This window comes from Argentina silus, assembly GCF_951799395.1.
Source record: "Argentina silus genome assembly, chromosome: 8".
Taxonomy (NCBI): domain Eukaryota; kingdom Metazoa; phylum Chordata; class Actinopteri; order Argentiniformes; family Argentinidae; genus Argentina; species Argentina silus.
Window position 1 is genome coordinate 1291586 of NC_139662.1, and position 21136 is coordinate 1312721.

General features: G+C 44.2%; 2 protein-coding genes across 2 annotated transcripts in view; both read right to left on the reverse strand.

Moving 5' to 3' along the window:
• Positions 1-1127: 1127 nt before the first annotated feature.
• On the reverse strand, positions 1128-8596 carry LOC310808135 (putative glutamate receptor). Its single transcript, XM_083674848.1, has 10 exons — positions 8570-8596; positions 8025-8105; positions 5904-5935; positions 5411-5596; positions 4925-5148; positions 4352-4449; positions 3885-4102; positions 3084-3303; positions 2716-2960; positions 1128-2082 (listed from the first exon to the last, which is right to left on the reverse strand). The coding sequence occupies exons 2-10, from the start codon at positions 8086-8088 to the stop codon at positions 1984-1986; spliced, it is 1386 nt and encodes a 461-aa protein (XP_083530974.1). The 5' UTR covers positions 8089-8105; positions 8570-8596; the 3' UTR covers positions 1128-1983.
• Positions 8597-10704: 2108 nt separating this feature from the next.
• Positions 10705-21136, reverse strand: part of LOC310808452 (1-phosphatidylinositol 4,5-bisphosphate phosphodiesterase eta-2-like) — a 148522-nt gene continuing 138090 nt past the window's right edge. The window contains 4 exon segments of the mRNA XM_083675357.1: positions 10705-12108; positions 12111-13727; positions 17392-17743; positions 20908-20987. Of these exon segments, the coding sequence (XP_083531483.1) occupies positions 12029-12108; positions 12111-13727; positions 17392-17743; positions 20908-20987 (2129 nt within the window). The 3' untranslated portion in view covers positions 10705-12028.

Below are 21136 nucleotides of genomic sequence, written 5' to 3' on the forward strand. Positions count from 1 at the left end.
TGATGTATTTTGACCAGAATTCATTCTTCTTATTTTTTTGTGACCACTGAGCATCTCCCTCACCTGCCCTTGCATGAATCTCCACTTAATCTCTCTCTCTGTCTCGCAGAATATGTCACCAGGGAAACTACAGACGCTTCACTGCAAGGTGCTAACCACTAGTTAACCTCAAAAAGGATGGTCAGGTTACATTTAGCTAAAAGGTACCTAGGTATTATGGACAGATAAGTTATTATCAGAGTGATTTCAAATGGAAAGTATCTGCCCAAGATTTACAGCATACCACCCCGTCTGTGAAACATGGTGGAGGTGGTGTTTGGTTGGGCATGTATAGCTGCCACTAGAACTGTCTAACTTCTTAATTGATGTGTCTTACCTGCTGACAGCAGCAACAGAATGCATTCTGAAGTGTGCAGAAACATATTGTCTGCTCGAGTACCAGCAAATGCATCCAAATGAACATGTATTAATTCCTGATGATAAGATTTAAGGAAACAAGATCTCAAAGCAAACAACAACTGAAGATGGCTACAGTACAGGCCTGGCAAAGCATCACCAGAGAAGATACCCAGCGTCTGGTGGGATCAATTGGTCACAGACTTCAGGCAGTTATTGCATGCAAATAATAAACATGCGTTTTTAATTTGGACATTATATTAACCTGTCCCATCACGTTTGGTGCCATGAAATAGGGAGACTATGTATAAAAAGTATTCATTTCAGTATTCATAGTCATTTCTAAATGGTGAAACCAATATGTACACAAATACCCTAAAATAAAAGCTGAGAATATGTACTTTAATCTCATAGTAATTGTTTGATCAAGTCTAAACTTTTGGAGTGCAGCCAAAAAAAATAATAAAAAAATTCACTGCCCATTACTTGCACATTGACTTAAGTGTGAGTCATCTTGTATGACTGGTATACGGTATATACCTTTTCATTATCCACATCTAGATTCCCTGGTCATGTCAAATTAAGATGCAGCCTTCAGTTGTGAATGACAAATCTGGTCCGGCATTGCCGGACTTTATTTACGGAATGACATATTGTGTGTTAACTCACAAAGATGCTTGGCCTGTTATTTTTTCTTCAAGCTTTTACAAAAACTGTATAGACATAATGCATTGGGATGTCTAGGGATTTATTTGGTAGATAAAATGGTTATAGAAAAACAAAGACATCACATTTGAGTTAGTGTCATTTGAGATATTTTAGCAATAAGAGACGTACATATCTAAATACACTGATTAGAACATATATGACTGATTTGCCAAATGCGTCTGAAGGGGTTAGTAGGCTTTGTCATTTTGCAGTGTCTGGTCCATATCCTCTGAGGGGTGCAGAATGTATTGTTGTTCATAGTTACTTGATAAAGTTGTATTTATTTATTACAAAGTTTAATTAAGATGTTTATTTGAGATCTTATCTACTACACAATTGGGATCCACAGTTCTTTCCCCTAGAAGCACATTCCAAAACCATCTTATTTACACATAGGGAAACTGGTAGGCCACTTAACCGTTAAATGGGTAGTCCACGCTTTAAAAAATAAAGTTACTTTATTCTTGACTTACCATGAGTGTGCAGGCCATCCAGACAGTTTTTAAATCCATTGGGTAGCTATTTAGCAATGTACATCAGTTAGCACGCAAGGTGTTCCCTACCGTTTCCACTCACTTACTAAGGCCTCATTGCGCCATGTGGCGCATAAAGCCTCCACAAGCAATGCTAAAAATGCTAACCTGGAAATGCTGGACATTGCTAAATAACTACTAAATATAATTCAAAAGTATCTGGATGAACAGACAACACACTAGGTAAGTCCAAAACAAGGTAAATCTCCTGTGTTGGCAGGTTAAGAGAAACTTTGACCTACCCCAATACAGAACACACTGCTCTCCTCAAGGACAGGATCAGTCCATCACACACACTTTATTTGCTTGCCAAACTCTACAATGAGCTAGCCAATAAACACTTCCTTTAAGCTTTGCTTTTGTCTGGAGTTTCTGGGTTTGTGTTCTCCCTACTTGTTCCAAAACGCTGACTCAGTTCTGCCGACAACACGGAGCAGCATGATTTCTGTAGGAGGATGAGAGGAGAAGATTCACCTTACAGAAGATAACATAAACACAAAGTAAACTGTCCCCCTCAATGCCCCTGCTACTTTACGACTCCACGCTAGATGCACGGCTAGCTTGGAATGATCTGAGACAGTGATAGTTAGTGTTCGTATTTTGCTGTAGGAAAATTGCATTCAATGCATAAAAAAATGTACCCTTAAGTAACACATCTAAATGCAATTTCCAAAATGGCTCCAGAAATGACAAGCATCTATCCAGCGATTGCAAGGTTAGTGTCGTAAAGCTGCCGTTGAATTGAGGATGGAATACGGCAAATGACCCCTTCCACTTTCCAAGCGTATAATTCAGCAGACTCTCTCATCAAGAATAAGTTACACACTTCTAAGGAGGACAAAACAATGACATAGCAAGTTCAGCGCAAATAACACATCATCAAAAGTGCATATTTTTCATGAGGCATTACTGTTTTCTCCTCTTTAGCTGATTACAGTGTAATCACAGTGCTGGAATAAAGATTCAGAAATAAGTACAATTCAGAAATACCAAAACATCTGGGGTCTCCAACTCCAGCAACAGTCCAGTACTAGGAGTTGGCTACAGGCCTGCAGGTGAATCTGGGTCCCAGTCTTACCTTGTGGTCCTTGGCCTGGCTCCGGGCCTTGGTGGCCAGCTCCAGCAGAGCCAGCAGAAGCCCCAGGCCCAGCCCCAGGGCCAGCATCAGGAAGAGTCCCCGCAGGGTGTGGGGCTCCATGGCCGAGGAATGGCTCCCCTGCTCCAAACAGCTGTTGGGCCACCACTTCTGCCTCAGGTATGTCAGCTCCCCGGACTCGCTGAGCTGCAGGATGGCCACTGTTAGGTTCTTCATCAGGGGGGAGCCTGGAGGGGGGGGGGGTAAAGGGTCACACGACTATGCTTAAATCTGGACGCCACAACATTTGTTATTGACTATGCAATTTTAGAGAAATCTATCTATCAAGAAATGTAAAGACAGCAACTCACCTAAGGGTGCTGCAATGCTGTATCCTCTCATGGCAATGACCTCTTGTGATTGGGTCAGTTTGCAATAGCGGCCTACAGCCAGATCCAAAGACACAGCCTCGCCGATGAAGGCAAAGTTCCCCTCCTGGGTACGGCGAATGCCCTCGTCCATGGTCGACACAAAACTTTTCCGGCGCTCCATTTGCTGGTAGATACGTTGATAGACGGAGATCTTGGAATTCTGTCAGGGAGAGAATAGAAGAGTATACAATAGACTGTTAAATCACAACATCTTTTTGAATGTTTTCGGGACACAGTTGAGGGATAAGGGGGGCGGTTTTACAGGACAGAGATTAAGACTACAGATGGACAGATGGAGATTTTCAATTGAACATGGTCTTTAGTCCAGGACTAGGCTTAATCTGTGTCTGGGAGATCAACCCAATGGGTCCCACAATGACACTAATATCTAATACCACAATGACACTTATTTTTTATACCACAATGACAGGAAACAAATGAAGAAACATTGTTGATTCATGACTACGGCTCGACTTTTAGCAAGGAATATATTTGGGACGTCTTCTGCTTACATTTACATTTACATTTTTGACATTTAGCAGCCTTTATCCAAAGGCTATTTGTCTGAAGTAAGTGGATCATCTATACATCAGCCATCAGAAGAAAAACAAATCTATGCTAGGATCAGGGGCCATTGGCAGTCACAATGCTAGAAGCGATTATTTATAGTCGAGAAACTGTACAGATAGTCGAGAAACTGTACAGGGGGGTAGTGGGGATGAAGTCTTAGGTGGAACTTGCCTTAAAGAAATTCATTGTGGAACCGCCTTTTAAAGTTCCATATTCAATGACATCCTGGTCAGCGAGGTCCTTAAAGGACTTCAGGGTGACATGCTTGGTGTCAGAGTGCAGCATAGAGTTGAAGTTGCCAAAGTAGCAGGCCAAGAGCACCACCGCAAACATCCACCAGATGGCGCTGACCACACGGCCTGACAGGGCTTTGGGGTGTGGGCCAGCACCTGGGGAATGCAGAAAATATACTTACTGTACATGGAGAACTTAAAAATAACTAACTTTTGGAGTTATCAACATGTTTTTCTCTCATTCTTGTGCCTCTCTCTCCTCTTCAAAACAGCAGTGTGGAGTCATTTCTGAAAATGACTTGAATACATCTCTGAGGCATTTATAAGACAGATGCTAGACATCTGTGGTGTTTGGGGTGAGTAGCTGCTGTACATGCACAAGTGCCTTGAGTTGCGCTCCATTACCTTGCAAGGTGATGGCTCCGGCGATGTACCAAAAGCTGTGCAGGAGGGTGAAGCTGTGTTCATCTGTCTCAGGGTCAGCCCACTCACACGGACTAATCCTGGATATGCAGGGAGTATATACACGGTGACCACCCAGGTCTATTTCTGATCATGATGCTGTATCTTCTTGATAGCAGTAGATGTTAAATTTGGGTTGTAATTTTTTTTTATTTTTTTTTTAGCGTTTTGCCTAACTTGTACACAGAGAGAGAATCAGTTGGTTCGAACACCTGGATGGCAATACCAAGGTTGATGGTTGTATACTGAATGTTAAATGTTTGTAGTCACTTTGGATAAAAGAGTCTACTTCTGTAAACGACCATAGGTTCTCATACTATAAACCGTTGTTGAAGAAGATCACTTTATTGTCCATTTCCTTTTTAGGGATTTTTTTTGTGGTCATGGTCAATTCGTAATTGAAATTACTCAGTGCTAAAAATTGACTCGAAGCAAAAAAATGACTTGAATTTCAAATGCACTATGGGAATAAAAATGTGAGCCCCATTTTGGGTCCTATGTAGAGAGACATCTTACCTGGCTACCAGATAGATGCAGACGCCGGTCGCCAGGAAGGCTATGATGATGCCCACCCACATCTCGGAGGAGAAAGGCGACAGGAAGCTGAGGTGGCTCTCCTCAGAGGCCAGGTCACTACTCAGGATGAAGCCGATGCCTGTCTGCATGAAGGGCGTGGTCATCTCGACCGCTTGCTCCCGTGTCGCTGTCAGAGTGAGAGGCGCCACCGCCAAGTCCGCTTCCTGATGGATAGACACACACAGACATAAAGACACAAGAAACCCCCCCCACCCCCCACCCCTACCACCCCCACCACCACCACCACCACCACCACCACCACACACATCTTGGAGGAGACAAGCTTACCCACATCTCTGAGGTTCTTTAAACCCTCTGAGACTTCAACAACTGTACTCAAAAGACCTGAACTGATACTGGTACCGCATACTGCAACCATAGCTACTCTGTTCTATTGTATTCTAGTCTCCCATGACCGCTACTCACCCCTCGGACCAGCTCTCCAACCATCCCGGTCCAGGCCCCAGTCTCAGGGTCCAGCGCCCCGTAGCGGTTGTCCTTAACCAGGTGAAAGTTGTATTTGAAGCCCACCATCCTGGCGAGCTTGGAGATCAGGTCGATGCAGTAGCCCTCCAGCTCTTCAGAATCTTTGGACATGGTGTATGGGTCTTGCTGGGGGGGAGGGAATACCAGTTGCTTAGTTTAAAAACACCTATGTGCCTAATGAAATCCATTCGCTACGCTTATTGTTTGAATGTTATGACTTGATAGTATGTTGTATATTATATTCACTGCACTGTTGAGAGGTTGTTCATAATAAGCATTTCATTGTACATATACAGTTGTATCCTGTGAACAAGATAAATAAACTTTGATTTGATTTGGATATGGGGTCATTTTGATACCAACGTTCACTGTGTGTGTATGTTATGTTATGTTGTTTGATGATAGTTCTTTTAGAATATACTGTATATAATACCTTTATGGTGGTGATGGATAACTCTTTGGGGCCTGGAATATAAAAAAGAACATATTAGTACAGTACATACACATACAGGCATTTCTTTTGTCTGTGTTCAAATAATGTATGAGGAGCTCATAGGTAGGGCCGAGTATTTTTCCTGACCATATGACCTAGTCAGGAAAAACTCTGTGCCCTGGTTACAAGGGACAATTACAGCCCATCATTTTCCCTGGTTGGCTCTGTGGTCAGAGAAAAATCTTCTAGCCATATTAATAGGATTGAACATAAAGCCTTTCTCCCTGCCTTGCTTTGGTTAATTTGCTTTGTCGGGGGGGAAAAACCACAAGCTACTATTAGAAGGGGGTTCCCCTGAAGCCTAATGAAGCATCTCATCGTACTGTGTTCAGATCTAGTCCTCTATCCTAACTACAGGAGCAAACAGCCAAGGGCCAGACAAAGACAATGGCAGGCTTGTAATCCTTGAATTCCTTTCTACTCAATAATAAGGCCAGGGGGCTTAACCCTAACCCTAACCCTGTTGTGAGACACAAGATAGGTTCTCTTCCTATAGACTTTTTTCCGGTATCCCCCTACAATCCTTTACTCAGGCTCTTTGCCTGCTCTATCCCTCAAAGAGCCTATCCCCTTCTCCTATAAGATTGCCATATCATTCACATATCACCATCAGCTGTGACCAATGCCATTTTCAGCTTGTCCACCCAGGACCTAACATGCCCTGCCAGGGTCGGAAGGGGGACGAGTGGAGGTGCCAGCGTGGCACTTCTTCATAATCGGGTCCATTCAGAGGGCACGGTGGGTGAGGGCTGGTGGTGCTCACACAGTGTCATAGCCTATGGAGTTGCTGACACCACGTCAACCTCCTTTAAAAGAGGATGGCAAGACCTACAAGCCGCGGAGATGCCTGTCATTTCACGGCCTGCCCCGGAGTCCTTTGACTGCCTTGTAAATTGATTCATCACACTCCTTTGTTGACCCATGGCAGTCATCCTCGCTCTTGCGGTTGGCTCTGCTCGTGAGAAATGGACCGCTGCCGTATAAGATGAGGCTCCCAGTGCTTTTATAGCACTCCAGCTGTCCAGCCTGTTGTCAATGGGTAAGAGTCAGATGTCAAGACACTGTAACGATTTTTGGAGCGCCCTCCCGTCGGCTTGCTAGAGCATGCTGGGATGCTGGAGGACTTTCAAACAGTGGGCCTCCCTGGCTGGTTTATTTCAAGCCATTGGTGTCGGTTGGGAACTGACAGAGACTCCTCAAACAGCTTGTGAAGAAAGGCGACTATATTGACTGCCACAGCTTGCTGGCCTGGGTGTTTACAAATACACTTCCCCAATCGTGTGTACGCCTGGATTTGCTCTTAAGTGGTGCATAAGAACAAATTCAAGACCTTTTCAGCACTCATCAGTTTCTTCTTAGTTGAAATATGCTCTTGAGATAGGAATACATTTACGAGCGCTCCAGACCACTCATAAGCACATTTTCTTGTTGCGAAACACATTACATCACATTAACACAAACATATCTGTCGGTGGGCATCCTCAGCAGGCTGTGAATACATTGTATTTTCAACAACTTTGATTCATTTTAGTTCACAGAAGGCTATGTCAATGCTGATAAAGAATTACGCAATAACATGTCATAATTAAACTATGAACGTCTTTGATTACTTATTGATTGGAAAAATGATGATGATGAAGATGTCGCAATGGTGTATCTGGTGTTTATAAGAAGTTGTGGCAATGCGCCATGTTTTCTCCTGCCAAGGAAATATCCTTATATGGTATATTCTGGGCGTTCATTATGAATCACACATCGGTTTTGCGTATGAATCTTTTTTAAGAACACATTTGCGCACTATTTAAGAACATATTGATGAATGAGGCCCACTGCATTTTGACAGATTTTCATTCATTATTGATTAATTCATCATTCATTAGTGTTGGAAGAAATAGGGAGAAATTTGGTTAGGATGTGATAACATTGATTGTTTACTTGAGTTATGATATGGTATCACAGACAAATTGTTAATAGAAGTAAACACATTTTCAGTGTCCAAATCTCTTCAACTAAAAGTTCAACATCTGACATACAGTCCTCTACCATCATTTGTCCTTTTACCTGCAGTGCATAATCCAGAAAGGAGAGCTGCTACACACACGGCTAATGCAGCAGACGCTATCATGTTGTCACCCTCTGAACCTGGAAATGGCACAAGATGACACCTCAACATCTCCTCGCCTCAACAAATTACAGATATACAACACACCAGAGAACCAACTTGAGCTATAGTGCTGCCAATCATGAATCCATAAACAAACAAAATAAGACCCAGGAATAGGTTTCTAGGAATTCATGATTGCAGCAATGTTTTCCAAAGTGATGGGTCGGAAGCTTGGGTCATACTGTAGTTAGAAACATGGTTTTGTCAAGCAATGGTTCAAAATTAAATGTGAAAGGCCTTCTCCTATAATGAGAAGTAAATTGTATTGGATACTGAGTGTATATTGTTGTCAATCATGAATATAAGAACAAAAAAAATGGTTTAAGTTGTTTTGCTTTTTTTTGCAGATGTTTGCTTTGTCATTAACACAATTTGCCCCCCAAAAATAAGGCTATTAAAGCTACTTTTACCTATCAAAGAAAATCAATTTAAATTCCCTTACCGCAGATGTCCTGTGTTACTAAGTGGAGAAGCTTCAGTGTTGTGGTGAGCGGGAAGATGTCAACTGTATTTAAACCTTGTGGAAAAACAACTGCTGCAAGTAGCCAATGGAAAAGCTTGGATGTAGTACAAGGGGGGGATATCAGATCCCCAAAATTCAGGCAAGGAGGTGGAGATGGAGGGAGAAGTGGATTCTAAGAAGAAAAGGCACGTGACCATTGAGGGGTTTGTTGGCGAGTGTATTGGAGGAGCTGTTCATGGCAAAAACAACCTTGTTGGAGGCAGGCAGACCATAGCATTTCCCAGGTTCATGGACCAATAATTACATTATTTGGACAAATGTTCATTCATAATAACTAGGGCTAGGACTTTTGCTTGACAATGTGACCAGAAAGAATTCTGTGCCCTAGACAGATTTTAAAGGGGGTGAATTCTACAGTGTAATCCATCAATCATTGCTATGGTGGTCACTCTTGTGACTGTTTCTCTAACTAGACTACCAGTACAATGAGTCTTTTAATTATCTTAGACCCTAACCCTAACCCTAATTAGCTTAGAATAATGCCTATAGATGACCAGGCTTGTTTTTGTCAGGTTATGTAACAGAATCAAACAAAACTGTGCAACCCCACCCCTAAACTTTTTCTGGAAGCCAATGAGATTCCCAAGATTCACAGGGGGAGGTCTTGTGGAATGAGGAAAAGATTGACGATCCCTGACGAATCCTTAGTGAATCATCAGGGGGAGAGAGTTGGAAGCAGAAGGGAAGATATGTGGTCATTGGGAAAACAAGCACACTATTCTTAAAGCAAGCTCTAAAAGAGTTTACTGGCAAAAGAACAGTGAAGTAAAGAACTGACCGATGACAGCAGCAGATACATGCAAAAGTCAAAATAAAGTAAACGGGGGACAATGCCATGAATAAGTCATGACGACTGGTGTTTATTTTACTAGTTCATTGGTGGGACTGTATGAATACATGAAAGGCTATCTCTTTATTTTGGCAATGTTTCCTGTGCTGGCTTGGTGACTAATCAAACAAATGGTCTATGGGAGACTTGACCAACAACTCTATTCACAGAGCAATTAAATTAACTTGTCAATTCAGTTGATTTTGAATAAACTCCTGGATTGTCACAACAGAAGGTGAATTCTTTAGCTTTTCAAGTATCACTAACTTAATTGACTTAATTCCATAATCATCAAACATTTTCCAAAGAGATAGAGAACAAGTCACTTCTAGGGTGTGTGTGTGTGTGTGTGTGGGGGGGGGGGGTTATTCAGCCTTTGAGACAACAACATTCTCTTAGTTCAATGCGGCTCAAGATTTTGGTTGAACCGTGCCAAATCGCCTGGATAAATACGTTTTTAAAAGCGGGAGTCTGCAGCGTTCTCAGAATCCTAATGAAGCTGTCTTTTGTGTGTGTATGTGACAGCGGGGCAGAATCAGTGGTGCGAAAAGGAGCATGTCGCGCTTCAGAGGCCTCACAGTACAGAGGAAGAGACCTGGCAGCGGAACACAGCTCACTAGAGGCGACCATTTCCTTGGCAACAGCAGAATACCCATGCTGTTGATTGACTATTAAATCAGTACCCAGCAAGTAGTCAAAGTTTTACATCTTAATGGTTTGACAATAGCATTCTTCTCCAATAAATGTAATAATATATGTTTTTGCCTACCATATTGAAAATAGTTGAAAGTCCATGAAATTAGCCCCAATGTGCAAAAAAAAAAAAAAAAAAAAAAAAGAAAAAGAGAAGAACAATAATTTTGTGTTTAAATGTTTGTCCAAAATCTTGGGTGACACAATTAATTGAAAAGAGGGAATTTTTCTATTTCCCTTTTCTGCAACGACTGACTGGCCATGCATTGTTCGGCCAAAATCATTGTTCTTGACAACATCTTTTCTCCACAGGGAGTCTTTTTGGACTTTGCCAGTGAAGTTGAGAGAGGTGACGGTTGGTAAAAACAGTCCATAATTAGGGCAGCAAAGCAGCCTTGCCAAGACCAATTGCTATTACAAGTCCACTTTTGTAAGGATCATTTCAAATGACTGCCCATTTTGTTAAAGATTGGGCAAATCATTGGAAATGTGTAATGTGCATGAAAGAAGAAATAAGAAATAAGATATACAGTAGAGATTTATTCAGTTCATAATTACATATGGTTTTACTTAAATATGGTTTCTAAAATGTTGCAGAGAGAACTGGCATGGCAGTGCAAACAGTACAGTACAAATAAACATGCTTTGAAACGAGTCATTCCCATTCCTTGTAGAGTACCATCAACCAATGGAGAGTGGGGGATCCAGACACACAATGTTGTTGTGACCAATCACATGATTCAACAGTCTGAACACAGAAACGTCGACAGGCCAGTTTCCATATAAAAAAACTAAATTAAAACAGAGACCCTGGAGACAAACATTACAGTGCATAAAAGACATGCAGTCAAATAAAACATGGGTACCAACAGGTGGTAAATAAATACAAGTCTACCACTGTGTTTTCAAGTCTACAGTAAAACAGCTGTATGGGAGAACATGCCTTGGTGATGGGCAGTTCACAAAATGTTGGCAGCTCAGTCAAATTACACTTTATTCACTGTACGCATAGAATAAAAAAAACATTTCTTTAAAAAGACCATTTGTTTTGGAAAATCCATCATCTCTCTCTATATATTTTGCAGAAAAGACAAGGCATTGACCTTTGCCTTAATACAACAATCTAGTCTTTAAAAAACCCATCTACAATATTTTCAATATTATACATTCATTTTCAAAATATTGCTAGCACATGGCTGGGCTACGGATGATTTCTAATGTGTTAACACAGAGTATAGTAGTAGACTGTTTGTTTAAAAGTTTATAATTGAATTTCAAGTTTAAAAAAGGAAAAACATTTTGAACTGGATCATTTAAAACTCAAGTCTACTGATGACAATCTATTGCTACTATAGGAACATGTCAACAATGAATACTCAATTATGGAAGTTACTGTGGAATTAAACAGGCATATCAAAACTTGTTGTGAATGGATGATTTTCTAATTTCATTCTACCATTCTTCATCTGAAATGGCTGCATCTCTAAAGGACGTTTTTATAATGCTTTTCCACTGTTTTGTTAGGCTTTGTGTGTGTGTGTGTGTGTGTGTGTGTGTGTGTGTGTATGTTAAGTCACATTACAATTGATAAATAACATACATCCTTATGTGACTAGCTAACCGTTTATATGTGTTCATCAACATTTACTGAAAGAACATTGACCAGAGTAAAACTGTGCTTGTAGAGGTTTCTGGAAGAAGTAGAGCATTCAGTGTTTGATCAAATCCATTGTTAAAACAGATCACTATTCCTATTTTCCTTTTCTCCTTTATAAAATTACAATTTTAGCTGGATGGAATTTCAAAACAAGCCTCAAGTATCTCTCATGCACAGTTGCTGCGAGTCTTTAGACTTTTCAGAGCTTGAACATGAAGAAGACCTCATTGTTGGGGTTGGGGGAGGTGTGGGTCTGTGTGGTGGGCGGCCCCGGGGAGGGAGCTGGCTCAGCAGGTCCAGGCTAGCGCAGGGGCTCTGGGACACGCAGCAAGCCCCCTCAGGGTTCCCCCGTTCCTCCATGGGGCTGCTGCTACCACCACTAATGCTCATGCTAGCGTTAGCAGCGGTGGCCCAATGGGGCTGGGCCAGGCCCTGTAGTCTCTGCCTCTCCTGGGCCTGCTTCGCCCTGTTGGCGATGTAGCGGACCCTGCTCTGGCTCCGGGAGGACGCCCTCCTCAGTGGGGCCTCCTCCACCGCCGCCTCCTCCTCCTCCTCGTAGGGCTCGGCTGGCAGTACCTTGGGAGCAAAGTCGCTAGCCGTCAGGGGCTCCACGTCCGTCAGCCTCCTCAGCTGCTCAGCCAGGTTGCTGGATGCCGGGGGTTGCTGGGGGCCTCCCCTCCGCGGATGGTCCCTGGTGGGCCTGACGATGAAGCTGCGGCTGATGCTGCGGTACTTGCTATCGAAGTTGCAGGCGATGTCGTCCGATGTCAGGTCCCCCAGGCTCTTGGATATGGAGGCACCGGCGTCTTGGAGGCTGGCAGCTGCAGCCATGGAGGGCTTCTTGGTGGGGGAGGACTGCTTCAGGCCCTCCATGTAGAGCCGGCTCCAGGTGTGCCTTCTCTGGGTGAGCCTGCTGGGCGAGTCAGCCTCCCTGGGAGCTCCGAGGGGCCGGGGCTGCAGCTCATCCTCCGGCTCCCCCTGGTGGCCCTGCCGGAGGTTGGGGATGGACTTGCTCTTAATGACCCGCGGGGTGTCGAAGGAGGCGATGGCTGATCGCGGACGGTTGTTGACCCAGTGAGGGTCCTGGAAGGTACTGTCCCCAGAGGGCCCACAAGCTGTGCTGCTCAGGCAGGTGAGGCTCTTGCGGGTTAGGTTGGGCAGGGACAGGTCGATGACGGTGTCATTGGAGGAGATGCTGGAGGAGGAGGACACACTGTCGCGGTGGCTGCCGGGTTCCAGCTTGCTCCACAGCCGATCGTTCAGGGTGGCGTCAGTGCACACCTCTGGCACCGCCCGGCCAGACTGGTGCTGCCCAGCCCCTGCTGCCGCCGCTGCCCGCACGTGGCTCTCACTTTTGGTCCTCCGGACGGGCGCGTGTGGCGACGGGCTACCGAACAGCGCTCTCAGGACCTTGACCTTCTGAGGGCCATGGACGGTAGGGAGGTTAGTGAGTGGAGGGAGCGGAGGTCTGGGCTCGGCAGCGCCCCCCTTGCAGTCTGTGGGAGTACGCGCCGCTGCCTCTTTGGGGCTTGAGGTGCGCTCTATGGGGGATGAGGTGCCGTTGTTGACCCAGGGGTCTTGACTGGATGGTGACATGGCGTCTCTGGGGGGAGGAGAGGGTGCCGGAGGGACCGAGGCTGTCCTGTGAAGGAGAGGGGGTCTCTTGACATCCACCCTCCCTTTCACGGGACTTCCCTCTGCTGTGCCGTTAGAAATGGGTGATGGGGAGGCGGTGGTTATTGCTGTGGACGGTATGGTTGGTGGAGACAGGAAGAGGTGCAACGATGGGTTGTCTGCTGGAGTAGGAGATGAGGGAGTGAGACGTCTGTCCCCTGGTTCTTCAGCGATGGGTGAAAGTGGAGGAAGAGGGGGGGGTGGTCTCTGCACTGTGGAATGGTCTGTCAGGAGGGACAAGAGAAACCAAATCAGCAACTGACTACAGTATGTGAGGTCATTTGTGATAAGCTAAAGAGATGGTTAGAACAAGCTGCAAGCTCATAGCATCATTGTGTGGCCTTCATGATGCATAGAACAATAATCGGTATACAAAAGAAAACTGCTATTTAACATCATGAGACAGGATATTGGTGCACAGATGCTTAGATGACCAATGTTCAACATGAATTGCGTGCAGAGATTATGTCAACCTGTAAATGGAACATGACAGAGATTAAATCACCAACGGTATAAGTGAAGCTGTGATGGTGATTCACAAAAATACACTCCATCCATGTGCAACAACACAGACACAACAGCTGAGTACGACCAAATGAACACATTCATAAGATGTCATAATTTAGGTTAAGCATGCTTCTCAATCACAAGTCATTCTCATTACATTTATATTTTACTCAAAACTCCTTTTCAGGTATATTTCTCATCAGTCCACAGTTGATATGGTCATATAATAAATGTTTTGCATTACGTTTTGTGTCAAATTACGGAAGCCCTAAAAGGCCATTATAATCCTACTGTATTTTCTTTGTTTTCTTGAGATAACAGGATAATTTTATGGAGATATAAAGAAAACAAAGTAATGGGCATGAAACATTGTTTTCCCGAGATAACAAATAAATGTAAGATTTCCAACTGCATCACACTTGACATGACATGCTGATTGTCGGATGCCTGAACACTAAGGTAAGCCTACATCTACATTTGGGTTTTGCTTTTCATGGGGTGAAAGTTATATTCTAAATGATCTACACGGAATTATATGTTTCCTGCAATGATTTTAAAAGCAATATAGACTCTTGTTATCTTGAGAAAACAATGTTTAGTTATTTATGTCATTATCTCAAGTTAACCAAGTTATCTTGTGATCTTGAGAAAATTATCCCATTATTTCAGGAAAACAACATTTGTTTTTTTGAAATAATGACAAATAACTTGAGATCACCAGAAAACAAAGAAAATTAACTTGTTATCACAGGAAACAATGTAATGAATACATGGCCTTTTGGGGCTTCTGTATAAAATGCTTAATCATGTCACTTTTTCAGGAAGTAAATATAATCTTTTTTTTCATTAGGATAACTATGAGACTTGTATGCACAAAATAATGATATTTTTGGACCGTGGTGGACTGATGAGAAACATATTATTTTTTGAGTAAAGTACTCCTTTTAACTTGTATTGTTTTCTTTCATAGTCACTCTCTCTCTCTCTCAATAATCCATAATGACCCAACAGCACATTTACAGACAGCTCTTAATCTCATTTCCTTCCTCTGCACTGACAGGACACACACAGACTTTTACCACATTACCGGCATCAGTTCTGTCATTTCAGATCAGTGCGGATGAAAAAAAGAAGACGAGGTAGAGGAAGTAGCTTCTGACTATTGAGACGCACCCTTAGATAACCTTAGACAGTGCTTACGGGCAGGGGAGTGAAGGAGGCTTGTGAAACAGACAGAGACAGACAGAGACTCAGAACAGTGGGGGTGATGGTGCAGTGCAGTGCATTCAAGGGTTCTCTTTACCTGGCTTTGGTCATCCCCTCAATTCTGCACGAGGAACAGAGAGAGCATGCAAAAGGGACATAACAAAGAGGAGTTTAGTACATTGGGGGGAAGCATGGGGAAAGCAGAGAGGAGAATGCATAAGCAAGAGGACTATTATTTGGACGTTTTATCGAGAGAGAGCAGAAGGACACTATACAGTACTCTATGTTCATGAAATATAAAAGAGGCACACCATCAACCTCAAAGTACAGTATGTAAAAACTGTGTGTACTATCTCTAACTAAATCAAAGATAGTCCATAGAAATGACATGGTGGACATAGAGCATACAAAGGCATGAGAGAGAGAGAGCAGTTGTTAAGTAGAGTGGAAGGGGGGCAGCTCAAGCAGAGAGTTAAAGGTTAGAACAGAAAACTTTGGTTCAACATTTATGTAAGAGTAATGGCACACAGTGCTAAAAGCACAGCCAACATCCTTTATCATACATCTGAGACCCAAAGGGGGAAAAAAACCCTGAACCAAACATCTTTTCCCAGAAGAACCAACTCGTGATTTCCTCTTTGTTAACTTTGTGTTGAGATACTAAGGCTCGGAGAGAGTGGGGATGGGAGAGGACAGCTGGTTTCACTCAGGGAGTGGACCGTTCTGGGAAGGGCTCCCCCGGGTCAAGTCATAAGGTTGGCTGGGGGAGTAGAACTGCAAGTTTGTCATATTTTTTGGAATTGGGGACTGAACTGAGCTCTGTATCATGAATTGGGCTCTAAACTGTATCAACTGAGCTCTATATGAACCCATTTCACACTAACTTTGGATCATTTACTTACCAGTAGTTCTTTCATCTGTTGAGCATCGAGTGATTCAGGCATTTGTCAGGAAGGGAAATATACGGGATATAAATCATTACTAATTTGCTACACATTATTACAATGATTACATGATTATCATTAAGTAACAATATGATCAGTTCTGGAGGAAGGATCTTTCATGAGAATCTTGGTTCTACTGAGGTAAGGGGAACTCTTGTTTGGTGCGGGGACTAAGGTATGAACTAGGGCACGAAACAAGGACCTATAAGCTCACAGGGGTCTTCGGGGGAGGTGGGGTGTTTTGGTAGGGCTACTCACTATAGGGGGGGGGGCAGCACTGCACAATGGGCCCTACGGCCACTATGGCAGGGGTAAGGGACGGGATGGGGGGGGGGGGGGGGGGGGGGGGGGGGCGGGTTGTAGGGTAGGGGGCACTACTTCAGTCCCACCTTACCAGCAAAGAAAATGGGAGATTTACTGCGGAGTTCGTCCATTTTCTGGGCGAAGAGGGCGTTCATCTCTCTCTGCAGGGTGCCCACAGCGCGCTTGCGGCTGTCCAGGACCGCCCGTGGGGGCATCCCCAGGCTGCTCAGGCTCTCACAGCTGCTGCTGCTGCTGTCGCTGAGCCACAGGTGGCCGTCGGCATCGGCCATGACTGGAGCAGCATGGGTGGGGCAGCTGGCGCTCCCATAGTTGGGTGGCGGGGGGCACTGCCTGCGCAGGCTCCTCCTGATGTCAGGTGTGAGCCCGGGTGCCAGGGGGGTGAGGGAGGGGAAGTGGCGGCGGGGCACGCTGCAGGAGCGAGCGTTCCTCTCGCGAAGGTCGAAGTCGGGTTGGGTGTGCTGGCTGTCCAGAGTTTGTCTGGCTTTGGCCCGGGACCTGGGGAAGGGTACAGGCCGGAACAGAGCCTGGGGCTTGGGTGGGGGTTGGGCCTCTGCCTGGGGCTTGATCTGGGGCTCGGGCTGGTCGGCCAGGCCCTGGGGTTTGGGCATGGGCTCAGGCTGAACCTGACTGGAGATTTTGGGGGAACAGGGGGCTCTCTCCTGCCTCTCCCTCCCCGTACTCAGCCTGTCTCCCTGCCTCTCATCCATCCTGAACTTCCTCTCTGCTTCGGGGCTCTCCTTGGAGCCGATCACGCACTTGATGCAGTTGGAGGAGACCCCCATCCTGCCTGTGCTGTTGAGGGCCACACGGGCGAACACCCTTGGCTTCTCGTCCAGAGGGTCCTGTGAACGCAGCCGTTTGACCCGTCTGAGGGGCTCGCTCACGGGGCACCGGAGGAAGCTCTTACCTTTGCCCTCGTCTTGATGGAAGGCCCCGTTGGTGCCGTGGTCCCAAGGGCCCTGGGGAGCGGCCTTGTCCCCGTTGCGGTGGTGGGGCGGCGGGGGCTGGGAGGAGGCAATGTCCTCTGACTCCCGGTCCTCGCTGGCGCCCTCCGAGCTGTAGTCTTTGGTGTCGATGGCGATCTCCGGAAAGCCCTTCTTGACCTTGGGCTGGCCCTTGGTGGGCGCGCTGGCCGTGCGACGCAGGAGGTGGGCACCAAATGGGTGCTTACGGCTGAGCTGTGCAGCAGCATGGCTGTCCAGGGAAGCCTGCTTTGGGTTTCTGTGAAACAGCCCTTTTATGCCGCTGGCCGCCCTGGCCTACAAACAGAGAGCGAGACAGAAAAACAACCATCATGACCTGGTCACCACATAGACCTCACATCCTAATATACGTCTATACAGATACAGGACATACGGTACTGCATCATTATTCATTTCCAAGTATAATGCAAGTGACTTTGGTTGTCACTATTGCATTGCTTTAATAGATGACAAGTGACGAGATATCACAATTAAACATGCTCAAATACTGACACTGACTTCAAAACAATCTAATATAACTCATTTACAGCTGCACCTAGAGGTTCCTGGCCAGGCAACAATTATGTAATGTCTGTAAGAGATTAAACTAGTCAATCATCCTGTCAGATGTTGGTCTTCTTTATCAGAAAGGTATATAAAGTATATATAACAATACATTCTATCAGTACACTGTTAGTTTGATCAAATACACACTACCACGTGACTATGATAGGTTTCCAATGAAAACAGTCATCAGCATTAGCATGTCGTTAGCATGTCGTAAGCATCTCTGCCATAGCAACAGTTAGTAAACCATGCATTGTCACTGCTATGAGAACATGCTTCTACAGTCCATTACATTTTTGGGAGGTTATATTGTTGACAAAAAATACTATTTTTAGCACCATAGAATTATCAGCATCATAATGTAAGAAAAAGAAGATGAGACAGCCAATCCTATTGCTATTTTCAACAATTGAGTTTGATACTGTATGATTAGCAGCCTCAGGCCATATCTTCAAAATAAAACATACAATGCTCACATACTGTATCTAATGTGATATCTAATGTGAGTATGCTCACTTTACAAACACAAGAGTGTGAGGATGCGACCTGTGGTTGTGTTGGGTGTGAAAAGTTACAATGAAGGGACATTTTGACTGATCCCCAAACTGATCACGATGGGACTCACTTTGACAATGGGCCACTGATAAAATGACACTGGGCAAACTGTAGCACTCCTTGCACCGAAACACAACCATGTTGCTAACATCATTGGTGTGCTATATCTATTATTTTACAGTAGCGTGTTCTGTTAGAGAAAACATTGGGTTTGTATGTGTGCGTGTGTGTGTGTGTGAGTTGCCTATCAACATTTGTTTATATCCAAATGCTTGTCTTTCAGCATGAGATGTACAGCACCACAATGTCATTTCATAAATCATGAAAAAGTAGATCCAAGTGGATTTACACACACATTGATGGAGTGCTCTGGTATCAAATATGTAGCCTGCCAACTAAAGCGGAATCGTCTCAGTAATTTCATATTCAAATCGACACAAAGGTGGGCAACCAGACCTTGAGAAAGCAGGTTTTCTGAGGTTGGTCAAAAACATGGTTCTTAAACTGAGAGAATGCACGTTTGGGTTGATGTACACCACTGAAGACAAATGTCCACTGTAATTTAGTTTTATCAAAACTAAATAAATAAAAAAAGTTTAACTTGATTATATGGCCATTCAAACATGCCTTCTCTCATGGCCTTGTTTTACCGCTGGTTTTCTCACAACTTTCTCATAACTTGTGACAGTTCAACTGAATCCAAATATGGTAAAGAAAAACAACAACAACGACATTAAAAACCACCACCTACTTTCTGCACTTTTCTGTCAGACACATTAAACACATGTTTCTGAGTGTCTGGTTGGAAATCCTCAAGGGATTTAACTGATCAATTGAGGATGACAAGTCTTGAATGTGATATCTAATGTAAGTATGCTCACTTCACAAAGAATGCTCACTTCACAAACACAAGAGTGTGAAGAATGTGACCTGTGGTTGTCCCCACGTCTAAGCAGTATGATAGAAGAGGTGTGGATGAAAACAAGCAGGTTCAGCAGAGATGTCCTCAAATGCACTGGAACTGAATACCCCTGCAGTGCACCAGGCTGAGAGACTATTTTCTCTCTCTCTGTCTGTCTGTCTCATTCCATCCCTCCCTTCCGGCCTCCATCGCTTGTGCAGGTTAGTGACATTGGATCTACTTTGGGTCGATGAGGATGCAGGCGAGTCAAGCTGTTCACGATAAATGTTTGCAACTCATGGTAGGCATGAGTTGACCTTTTGGAAAATGCTTGCGATTGGCTCGCAGGGAGAGAGGGGTGGGGTGGGGGGTGGGATCACTGTGCTGTGCAGAATCACTGTGGTGATTGGAGGGGGGCGTGTAAGGGGAGGGGGCTGGGCGGGGCATGTGGTGCATGCAAGGGAACTGATTGGGTCTCACTACACCTGAGTTCTGAATGGCACCTTCAGGGCTCTTAACAATTTCCTGCCTCTAAAAGCAGCGCTTGGATAAAGAGGGATCCACTGAAACAAACAGAGGGGAGAGAGAAATCAGAGAGAGAGAGAGAGAGAGAGAGAGAAACAGAGAGAGAGAGAGAGATGAGAGAGAGAAAGAGAGAAACAAGGAGAGAAAAAGAGAGAGAGAACAGTAGATGCATAACAGTTGCAGCTGACAGGAGGAAATTTAGAAAACAAGAAACAAGATATGAAACATGATCATTTACAGTATGGTTGGACACAGTCAGGTGTGGAACAGTATGGAAAAGCTGTTTTGCCTGGTGGAAAGAGATCTGAATATTACTTGATTGAAACTTCCTGCAAAGCTTGCTGATGAGAGTTAACGATCTACAAATGATCCATCTTAAATCCCTAAAAATCATTGGGCTAAGATTGGACTTTCTTGGACAGATGCAAAAAAAACCCGACGACAATTATTGTACATCTGTGTACAGTTCTTCTTCACACATCTCCGGCTGTTAATTGGTAGAATGGTAGCGGCAACAGCTATCACTCAAATCAACTGCAACATGCAGATAACACAGCTGAGTGGACCGGGCTGCAGTTAACTGACGTTAATTACAGTCTTGTGCTTTAATGACCTTATTAACCATTTCTAATTTCTGTCTTAGATGTTTGAATTCCAATGTCCTCCATACTATTTTCGAATGACCTCCTTCAAAACTCACCTTAATTCTTCACAAATATTAATAGTCACCTTAATTCTTCCAAATTATGTTCAAGCTTGTTAGAACATTTTTTGACTCTGTTCATATTTAGTAGTCAAATCTAAAGTGCTTTGGGAAGGATAATCTACATTTTCAGAGTCGTAAGGACAAACGCTACATGAACTACAACAAACTGGCCATATTCAGGTGATGGCCACATCCCTCAGTACCTACCTTACCAGTGATGTCATTCACAGCTACATGAACAAAGATGGATGCCTCCTCCATACCTTCCAAATACACGTGGCGATAACCTACAAAAACACACACATGGTGACACGATGAGGCTGGTGCCGAGGACTCAGAGCAACAATCCCTCTCCAACAACTCATTGTTAGAAGTTGTTAAACAACGACCATGAAACCATAGTGAATCAACACAATGACAAGAGCATGATACTCAA